Consider the following 11,652-nt stretch of genomic DNA (forward strand, 5'->3'; position numbering starts at 1 on the left):
CAAATTTGATACCTTGCTTCTTCGGAGGCTATTTTTGGGAGAAAGGGTTTTTTACAGGCAGTGGTAACTTCCGTTTAAGTACCTGCCTTGTCCCTCCCATCATCCGTGTACTTTAGCTTTGGTATTGGTATTCCATAAGTAATGGATGATCCGTGGACTGGATACACTTAACAAGAGAAAACATAATTTATGCTTACCTGATAAATTTATTTCTCTTGTAGTGTATCCAGTCCACGGCCCGCCCTGTCACTTTAAGGCAGGTAATTTTTTCATTTGAACTACAGTCACCACTGCACCCTATGGTTTTTCCTTTCTCTGCATGTTTTCGGTCGAATGACTGAATATGGCAGTTAGGGGAGGAGCTATATAGCAGCTTTGCTGTGGGTGGACTCTTGCAGCTTCCTGTTGGGAAGGAGAATATATTCCATAAGTAATGGATGATCCGTGGACTGGATACACTACAAGAGAAATAAATTTATCAGGTAAGCATAAATTATGTTTTTTCAACCACAAATTACATATTTATATATTTATTGTTTTTACAATAATAACTTTCACTTGCCAGATAATTGGCAGAAACATAGATCTGGAGAAGTCAATATAACATATCTTTCATTGAAAGTTCAGGCATACAATTACAAAAATAAAATACATTTGTGTTTCTAAAACTCAAGGTCTGTATCATCATTGGAGATGATTAAGTTTTTGTTTAGATTCATACTATTGCAGGAATATTTAAGCTGAATCCAAACTGGAATTCACAAGGGTTAGTCCTTTGATGTTTGGCCTCTTGATAGATGTTAAGGAAATCTTTAAATCGTGGGGCACATCCCAGCCATGCGTCTCCAAAATGCTCATTGCCAGTAAATAAGAAATCACCTTCCCCTTTCTGGACTCTACACTTTAATAAGGTTGTGATACGTCCAGTCCATTCCCCTGTGGCCTCATCCAGCTGAAATATGCTGTTTGTCTGTCTATAAACGTTCAAGGCCCTGATGTCCACATGAGATGTGTGAGCCTCTTGGTCATGACTGATGTTCTTGATTGTGCCTCTCACAACTAAACGTGAAGGAAACAAAATGCGACAACTTGAGACATATTTGTGTGTTAGGTGCAACAGAAAATGTAACAGTAAAGGGACAGATTAGCATACAATAAAATGCTCTGTTTTAGTGTTATATTATAGACAGATAACTTTTTTACAGTTTGATCAAAAACATAGTCAAAGTTATGCTTCTGTGCCATCCCAAATGAGGATAAAGATGGTGAGCCAATGAGGAGAAGGCATATCTGTGTATTATCCAATCACTGGCCACAATCTCATATGTAGCAGAATGTGGGGTGTTCCAGGAGTGAAACTTTGGGTTGATAACAATCCTTTATAAAAACAATTATCTAATGATTTTTCTACAAGATTCAGTATTAAAGTCTATGAGGATTTTTGTAGATAAATAATTTGATTAGCTTTCTTTTTAAAGGATTGTGATTGGTCTCTTTGTGTCTAATCCTTCTGAATAAATTAAACACATAGTAAAATAAGGTAATTAATTTAAAAAATACAAGTCTCTAAACAGAACATTGTATTTTTGCACTAGTCTCTTTAATGGAATTTTAATATAAACTGACTTCCGGTTACTAACCAAACTTACACTAGTCCAAATAGAAATAAAATGCTAAATTAATGGTGAGATTTATATATATATTAAAACATTTTTTTGAATACCAGCAATGTAATATACAGTGAGGTAATATATAGTACTGTACATAATATTTTTCTGTGTTCTAAATATGAAAAACAAAAACGAATTACATTTTGTCCACGAATTATACAAAACATACTTATATAAAGAATAGAAAGTTAGTCATAGAGATTTCTTTGCAAGTAGATTTGATGTTGACGGAAACATCTCAATAAATATTAACTAGACGTGTGCATTGATTTTTGGATGAATCTAAAAAAAAATGCATGCAACGAAAAAATGTAGTTGATTCGTTCTTGTGATTGAAACCGTTACTCTAAAGGTGGGAATTCCTTTTTTGCAGGTGGGGAGGCCTTCAAAAACCTACACTATTTAAGCAGCAAAGGCTTTTTGAATCAATTGATTGACCCTGGTGTCATCCAATAAGTATGTAAGTTTCACTTTTTTTTCTTGGCTACTCTTGATCCTATTATTAAAAATAAAAGATTTTTTTTAATGATGTTAATGACTTGTGACATTAGCAGTAGCTACAACTTTATTTAAGTTTAAAGGGACATTCCAGTCAAAATATAAATGCACATAGATTTATTGCATCTTTGAATAGAAACATATTTTCAATATACATGTATTGGCAAAAATTCTTCTATTAAGAGTAATTACTGTTTAAGTGTTAACATTTTTCTCTGCATGTGCATGTGAAGCAAAGCTACAGATTTTCACTGCAGCCATATTTTAAATAATGCAGCTGCTTAGGTAATCAGTGGGGCTTGTATCATGTCAGCAATTAACAAATTAAATCATTACCAGATGTTACAAGCACCTTAGGCTTTCCAAACAAGTGTTGTGTTTAAAATGCTGGTGCACGGTGCATACTTAAATACACTTTTGAAACAACTATAGTTTTTATTGGCAGCCTTTTTGCTAATGCATGTATATTACAAAATTGCTTCTGTTCAATACCGAAATGCACCCATGTGGTTTCCAATTTTGGCTGGAATATCCCTTTAAGCTGCTGTCCAGGTGATCTTTGGCTGACATTTTCCAACCTTGATTTATAATTCCATACTGCCAGGGACTGCAGAATATCTAAAACTAATTTGACTGACTAATTAATTATCTCATCAATCTTCATTATTAAACAAAGAGTGTGCTATGGTGACATTCCAAGATAATTTAATATCCAGGCCTGTTGAGATGCTAAAGCAACAGATGCCAATACACTCCTCCCGTCTTTCCCAATGCTAATGGTGTGGTGTAGGGCAATGAGTCTCATCTGCTACCCTCAGAAATAGCAGTCTAAAAACCTTTATAATATACTTTCATCAATTATGTTTGAATTTTATAAACGTTTTTTTGGATTTCATAAAAACACAAGTTTTAAAAAGAATATAACATTTTTTTTTACTGTTTTTAAAATAGACGATTAGATATTCAGATTTTTTTTTTTTGCAACGTGGTTCCAAAAATTGTGGTTATATATACAATATATGTATATGCCACAATGCTGAAATCTAGCTTTCACTACATTTCTTATCTGACGTGTTTGCACATGAACAGTAACACCGATCATGTTGATTAGCATAGATTAGCGTAAATAATTATACAGCATTTCTTAGGGCTAATTATAAATGACCATTGGTTTATAATTAGTTTCCAACAACACGCTTGGAGAAGTTTCACCATTATAGCATTTTTACTTCTTTTTTTAATCTTTATTTTAAACTTTGACCTGAACTTTAAAAATACTAGCGGTGTCGGGTAAAATACCATCTGCGTACCAACCCTATCAGCAACTCTTCAGATACCTGCAGTCTAACCTAGGTTTCTAAAATGGTGGCAACCATAATCAGTGGGAGGTGCATTAAATTAATTTAGTGTTTAATGTTTATTTAAATCCTTACCCCTAGATCTTTATTATGTTTTTTTTTCCTTCCTATGTTTATGATGATTTAAACAGCATTTAATACATTAAACTGTTGCATTAAATGCTTGTATTCATTTTCTAATTAAGGTATTGGTAGAGATATCAACCCATTGTCATTGAGGAGGAAAAAAATGGCAGACTTAATTTAGTAATTATAGCATGCCTGGTTTTCCAAGGCTGAGTGAGCTGAGATTCTAACTGCATTAAGAAATAATGATTCGCTTATTACATTACTGGTTGTGTGCTGTCTCTTAATCACTTTAATAAGACACTGATGTATGACTGGGAAATGATATATTAGTGTTTCTGTGCTTTCTAAATTAATTGTGAAACTGCCCTGGAAGTGACTAGTGAGAGATTTTGTTCTTGATAAAATATTGCCCAAAGAGAATACTGCGACCAAAATGCGGATTAAGTAGTTTCACCAGTACAGTAATGCTGTAAGGTTGTTGGCTTTCTTTCTTTGGGTCTTGTCAGTGAGGTGCAGCTATATTCCACTAAACACATTGGGCAAGACTGAAGACGAGAGCCTTCTTGCCTCAGTATGTCATGGGAGGCAAGATATTGGCATGCTTGAGACATCACAACATTGTGGTGCTGATAGCAACTTCTTAATGGAACAGATCTAACAGAACAAAATAATGTATAGACATTATTCATAACGATGGTGCAAATAACTTAAACCCATATGTAGATTATGTCAACACTTTCTAAGCACAGAGGGGTACCAAGGAGGAAATGGGAGCTATGTTTTATTATTTACATTGTACATGATGTTTTATTGTCACATGTATTTTTATTATGAAGTGCTAAGTCCAACTAAGTGGCGACTTTACCATTACATACATGTTTAGATTGGTTAATAACAAAAATATGGATAGAGATAGGGCTGGATTTACATGTCAAGCAGGGATGTATCTAGACTTTGCTGGGCCCAGCTGAAAAGACTTTGGTGGGGCCTCATTTCAACAGCACCTTTTTTGGATGTTTGCAATAAGCAGAAGTTTAGCTGGCAGCCACATAGGGGGAAGAGGAGTTGCTTTTCTATGAATACAGTCATCTGCCCTCCTTGGTTAGTCTGTGCAGAGCATGTGCATAGCTGGTGGCAGGTATTTTTGTACAGCAACACTGTGGGGGCCATCTTGGAAACCCTACCACCATATTGTAACAGTAAATATATACACTCTCCTTAAACTGTGGCCCCTGTATTGCAGAGCTGCACACTGAGGGGGCCATACATTATAAAAGTGGCATAATGCCCTACTTACTGCAGTGCCCAGATGGCCCCTAGAGTTGTGGGCCCAGTCTCAATTGAGACTTCTAAGACTCCTGTAGCTTTAACCCTTGATGTCAAGCAACCCTAGGTCAGACTACAACTGTTTATTATCTGGTCAGAAGACAACAAACCACAATCTTGCAGCCAATATTTCATGGAAGATGTCCTGTGTATCTAGACAGGACATGTTTTTTTGTATATCTATCTATCTATCTGTCTGTCTATTATTATTATTATCGGTTATTTGTAGAGCGCCAACAGATTCCGCAGCGCTAATATCTATCTGTCTGCCCGCGGCCACCCATCTATCTATGCAGAATTATTTTATGTCTTTTTAACTGGCTTAGAATATCACAGCCGAAAGACAGGATAACTACACACAGTGTACAAAGCAGTAACTGTCTCTTGTTCTGTAGTAGTAATATTCTCTTCTGCGTGCACTTTATAACATACGTACCAAAATCACTCCTGCAAACAGCCATGAGCAGTTCTGCATTATCACACGGGCGACAGATGGCTAGAAGGAAGATAAAGAGGACAGGATAAAATACTGCTCTTGTTTTCTGGATAATAGTTTACAAGGAAATAAAAAATAATCCCTACAATGTCTTAACTGCTGCCAGAGTACATGCTTAAAGGGGCATTAAAGTCAAAATTAAACTTATGATACAGATAGCGCATGCAATTTTAGCATACTTTTCAAACTTTGTTCTCTTGATATCCCATATTGCAAAGCATACCTAAGTAGGCTCAGGAACAGTAATATCCTATTGGGAGATAGCTGTTGATTGGTGGCTACACACATATGCCTTTTGTCGTTGGCTAACCAGATATTTTCAGCTATGTCACAGTAATGCATGGACTGTGTTTTGTCCTCTTTGTTGCAGTTAAGGATATAGGAGTTGTTCACAATCCTTAGTTTGTTTTAGCAGATCATTTCTAAATATTGTCCTGTAATTTTTTAAATGTCGGCCAGTGTTTTTTTTTCTTTAGTGATCACAATCCAAAAATGTTACTACTGTTACTACCACTGGAAACCATTGATATAGAGATATGTGTATATTTATAAATAAACGAGGGCATTATTGGTATAAAGATATGAGTACAGGTACAAATGCCCAATCCTGAATTCTAAAATCTAAACATATTCTAAGTCAAAAACGTTTCTGTCTGTGTATTTAGTTTGTACTCTAAAATGCAAATAACAGTCTAGATTTATTTAAAACAAATATTACCTTTCTGATTACAGTACGGTGCTATCTTTCTGAGGGTACTTTTTTACAACAAAAGTAATAAAAATGAAATAAATTACCTTTAGGTTACATGTATAAGCTGTATTAAGACATTTAAATATTGACTAAATGACATAAGATATTGATGTTTACATTTGGTCCCATCCCCTCTCCAAACTGTCCCAATTTACAGATGCAAATATTCCAAAATCTAAACTAATCAGAAATCCAAACCTTTTCCAGCCCCAAGCAGTTTGGATAAAGGGTTTTCTACCTGTATATGTTTTTTAAGGCATATGAACAGGGGCTTTATTGGTATAGTGGTCATGTGTGTTTGTTGCCTTATGGAATTTGCTAATTTTGCAGGGGCAGGGGCAGCATGTTATGTGCATGCACAAAGCCTGAAGCTAGCGTGTAATGACATAATCCTATAACTATTATCATTTATTTGTAGAGCACCAGCAATTTGACAATAAACTGCAAATTTGAAAAATTAAATTACATCTATTTTAAAATTTACCTTTTTAAATGCAAAATAGAAAATATTATTTTAGTATTCCCTTAGCAATAATGTCATTAACTGCAAATTGATAAAGCAATCAGTCAGTTGAGCTAACCAAATGTTGTATATTCACTAACTTACCATCCATAAGTGCAAATTTCTGGAGGTCTGGTCCTGAGTTTTGGTTGTTGAAGAGCTCGTACTGGAAGCCTGCAGTCCTCCTTCTGATGTCCTCCTGAGGGCAGGCCTGTATGAAGAGGGCTACCCGCTGCATATTATCCATAGCAAAGCAATGCACCTGCTGCATATCGCTGGCCTCGCTCACCAGCAGTTGCAGCACTCTTCCCTTCTCCACATAGATGTTAGCCCCTTTAAAATTGGGACAAGGCTTTAAGCAGATAGTGGTATGCTTCCCATTGGTCAGGTTAGGCTCTAGGATCACACGCAAAGCTCGAGTTGGGTACATCCATTCCAAGAAACCTTCTGTGCAACGGAGATGAACCTGTTCCACAGCTCGAGAATTAGAATCCCAAGTGAGACCACTGCAAGATAAGAGTCACCAATGATCTATATATATATAATTTTATTTTTTGCTAATAGGAAAAGTTAGAGAAATTTTCTCCTAAATTTCTTCCTTAAAATTAAATCATCATTCAATGAACCCCCCCCCCCAAAAAAAAATAACATAACCCCTTTTAATACAAAAAAATATACTCTTAGATGGAACACAGAACATTTTTGAGTAGTGTCCCTTTAAGCCACAACCTCTCCAAAGTAAAACTATCTCCCTGATTTAACAAAATTCTACTGAAAATGGTTGCTTTGTATTATTGAATCTGCAGTGTGAATTGGGCTTTCACCAAACATAACACATCCACTCCTTAAAGAAGATTATTTCTGTCCTGCATTTGTTGTATGTTTTTGCTACAAGATATCAGTTGTACATAAGCCTGCGCTTCCTGTTTGTTTCCCTATAAATTAAACACATTTTACTGAACCATTGTTTATGGGGAAAAATGTGTATATATTTATAGATTAACTATACTCTTGATATGCATTATAGAAAAATATTAGTACAATATTCCTTTAAAGGAAGATTTTAAGAATATATTTTGGAGATTGTTACCAATTTAATATTCTGTAGAAATGGCATGGGAAGAAATGCATCTGATTTAACCAATAATCCCTTACATATGTCTTGTTTAAACATTTACTTTTATATATTCACTCTTATTTGCCATTAAATATTGCACCTTTAAATATTGGATTCAAAGTGAAATTTCCTCTTTGAATTCTGTAGAAAATCAGATAAAATATCTATAGTGATGAAGATAGCATTTTGCACTAGGAAATTGGGGGTATGCACTAGTGCATGGTTAAGAGCTGTTGATTATCTTGTGGTATGAGATTATGTGAAAGGATTGTCATGTGATTTGATAATTCTACAAAATATTCCATTAACTTTTACAGGATTTTCAATATTGAACCCACCTTTAACGTTCAGGTCTTGACATGTTTTACTGTTTGTTTGCTATGTATTTAATTGTTTCTGTTTTTTGCTTCTTTGACACTATATATGTTGTTATATATTTTATAAAAAATATTTTTTTTTCCTGTTAAATTACTTTTTAAATCACTAATTTTACTTATAAACTCTTTATTCCTTGTCTTGTGAGATTCAGACAGTCAGTCAGTATTTAGGAATTGCACACTGTACAAATCTGCATGCACAATACATTTTATCAAACGCAGTATGTATGTTTCTCTTTGCTAGTACGGTAAGTAGGTAAAGTCTTCCGCGGGAAGTAAAAATGTATATCTTAAAAAGTGCCAAGTAGAAAAAATAGTTATCTCTTGGAAAAGATGGCTCTTATCACAAGAGTTACAGGAAATAGATAAGCAGTGTTTTTATTAGGTTTGTTATTTTTGTTGTGTTTAATTGTAGGGGGCCATTTCCCACTAAATAATTTATATATATATATATATATATATATATATATATATATATATATATATATATATATATATATATATATATATATATAACACACAGTATATATGTATGCATGCAAACATATACTGTGAACAAATATCATTTAAAATATTTCAAGCTACTACATCCTGTTTCAGTATAACAATATATAATATAAAATAAGATATATATATATATATATATATATATATATATATATATATATATATATATATACACACGCTGCAACAGACTTGATAGAACCAGTAGATTAGCCCATTAAATTATTGGTATGATCAGAGAAATATGCCTAAAAATAATACCAAATATATGTTAATATTTGAAAGCATTATTAATGCATAATCAATACCTAATACATTAACCAATGCTTTGAAGTAGAAACTATAGAATTTATAAAGACCATACAATCATATAGGCATCAGTCGTAAATGTTAAGTATCAGTGAAATCCCCAAGCTGACCATAGAATGAACTATTAAGTGATATAAAATTGTTAGTTTCTCAGCTTACCTTCCCCTCCAGCTGCAGTAATCCTCAGCGCTCCCCAGCCTCACAGGGTCTGCCAGCATTAGTAGCACACACAACAAAGATAAGTTTAGCAGCCTGTAGTTTAGCATGTTGTACCAAACTGAATGTGATATCTGAACTAACTGATCTGCAGAGTGTCAAAGCCAGCAGCCCACACTGACCAATCACAGTGACACAAGGATTCCAGACTACATTCAATGAAAGTATTTCAGTCTGGGAGGGAAACTGCTTCTAGGGAGGGCACATTTATAAAACATCACAAGTATTTCTATAGCTGAGGTTGGATAAAAATGTACTATATATTTATGTTATAATTAAATAATTAAAGGGACACTCAAGTAAAAATATTTTTTTATGATTCGGATAGAGCTTGTAGTTTTAAGACACTTTCCAATTTACTTCCATTACAAAATTTAGCCCAGTCTTTTTATATACTCACTTTCTGGGGAACAAGATCCTACTCAGCATGTGCACAAGCTCACAGGGTATATGTATACTAGTCTATGATTGGTTGATGTCTGTCACATGATATAGGGGCTGGAAAATGAGAGGAAAAATAAATAACAGAATTTTTTTTACTGCTTCTTTGAAATTCGGAGTAGGTGTTAAATCATTGTCTTTTTATTATGCAATTGTTAATTATGTAATTCTACTGCCTTTAGTGGTCATTTAAGGAAATAGTACACACAAGGCAAATATTTGCATCTTATTTAAATGAATGTGCATTAGATGAATATTAACAAAATGTTCTTTAAAGGTATATTCCAGCCAAAATTGGAAACCACATGGAAGGATTTCGGTATTTAACAGAAGCATTTTTGTAATATACAAGCATTAGCAAAAATGTTTTTAATAAAAGCTATAGCTATTTTAAAAGAGTATTTAAGTATGCAACGTGCACCAGCATTTTAAACCTAGCACTTGCTCAGAGAGCCTAAGGTGCTTGTACTATCTGGTAATGACTCAATTTGTTAATTGTTGACATGATAAAAGCCCACTCATGATCTGAGCAGCTGCAGTAATTAAAATGTGGGTGCAGTGACAATATCTAACTATGCTTCACATGCACGTGCAGAGAAAAATTATAACACTAAAACAGTCATAACTTTTACTAGAAGCATTTTTTATATATTTATATTGCAAATATGTTTCTATTCAAAGATGTAATTAATCTATATGCAATTAAATTTTGACCGGAATGTCCCTTTAATACACATGTGACAATATTGAAACAATTTTGCTTGAAAAAAAACTTTTTAGCTTTTAAAGTTAATAGGCAAACTAAAAAGAAATTGACATTTGTACACAACTCATTGCTAGGAACATATTATTCACTGGGGACGATTATCAAAAACTCGCTACAGAGAGAATCTCGGTATGATGAGAAACCATACTCTTTTAGCATTATGGTATAATCTGTGCGACTCGCCTTCACATTCAGGGTGCCCTTATAAAATGCTTTGAGACACCTCGCAGTACTGATAATAAAACCCTAATTTGTTATGTCATGATTAAGAATACAATTTAAAAAAGTTTCCAATTTACTTCTATTATCAAATATGCTTCATTCTCTTGTTACTGTTTGTTGAACAGATATCTAGATAGGTAGCGTGCACATATTTGGAACACTACATGACAGGAAATAGTGCTGCCATCTAGTGTATAACATTGTTGCAAAGCTGCTGCCATACAGTGTTGCAGACACGTGCACACTCCTGCACTTACCTCCTGCTTTTTAACAACGAATAACAAATAAACAAAAAGAAAATTCATTATAGAAGTAAATTGGAAAGTTGTTTAATATTGTATGCTCTATCTGAATCATGAAAGTAAAATTTTGGGTTTTATGTCCCTTTAAGAAACAACAACAAAAAATATATTTTTTTAATGTTTTCATAATTGCTCCAATCCTTATCATGGCGTAGATTATGAGTGGAGCGCAAAATTACGCTTTCGTAACGTCATTATTTGCGCTCCACTCAGTAAAACCGGCACACTCAAATGTGCACTGGCATTACATGTTGAGCACAATGCGAACGCGACCTCACGTTCACATTGCATGAAAGGCTTTCCAATGGAAGCCTTGTTCTGATGCCGTCATGCACAGAACCTAGCACAGCGTAGGGGGTAGGTTGCGAAGCGCTGGACAGCAAATTAAAAATATATTAGTATATGAATATATACTGTACATATACATTTATGTGTTTATATGTATATACACATATTAACACATAAATATGTATGTATATAAGCATAATAACAAATAAATATGTATGTATATAAGCATAATAACACATAAATATATATGTATATAAGCATAATAACAAATAAATATGTATGTATATAAGCATAATAACACATAAATATATATGTATATAAGCATAATAACACATAAATATGTATGTATATAAGCATAATAACACATAAATATATATGTATATAAGCATAATAACAAATAAATATGTATGTATATAAGCATAATAACACATAAATATATA

The 11,652-nt window shown here is 33.7% G+C and overlaps 1 protein-coding gene across 1 annotated transcript; it reads right to left on the minus strand.

Moving 5' to 3' along the window:
- Positions 1-715: 715 nt before the first annotated feature.
- On the minus strand, positions 716-9,195 carry LOC128666761 (meteorin-like protein). Its single transcript, XM_053721542.1, has 4 exons — positions 9,137-9,195; positions 6,776-7,176; positions 5,358-5,417; positions 716-1,059 (listed from the first exon to the last, which is right to left on the minus strand). Exons 1-4 carry the CDS (start codon positions 9,193-9,195, stop codon positions 716-718), a joined length of 864 nt encoding a protein of 287 aa, XP_053577517.1.
- Between the last annotated feature and the right edge of the window lie 2,457 nt (positions 9,196-11,652).

This window comes from Bombina bombina, chromosome 1, assembly GCF_027579735.1.
Source record: "Bombina bombina isolate aBomBom1 chromosome 1, aBomBom1.pri, whole genome shotgun sequence".
Classification (NCBI taxonomy): Eukaryota; Metazoa; Chordata; class Amphibia; order Anura; family Bombinatoridae; genus Bombina; species Bombina bombina.

Coding starts and splice junctions, on each gene's coding strand:
- LOC128666761 (XM_053721542.1), bottom strand. CDS start 9,195: ATGCTGGCAGACCCTGTGAGGCTGGGGAGCGCTGAGGATTACTGCAGC. Junction 5,418..6,775: donor GAAATTTGCACTTATGGATG/GTAAGTTAGTGA, acceptor TCTTCCTTCTAG/CCATCTGTCGCCCGTGTGAT. Junction 1,060..5,357: donor TGTTTGCAGGAGTGATTTTG/GTACGTATGTTA, acceptor CTTCACGTTTAG/TTGTGAGAGGCACAATCAAG.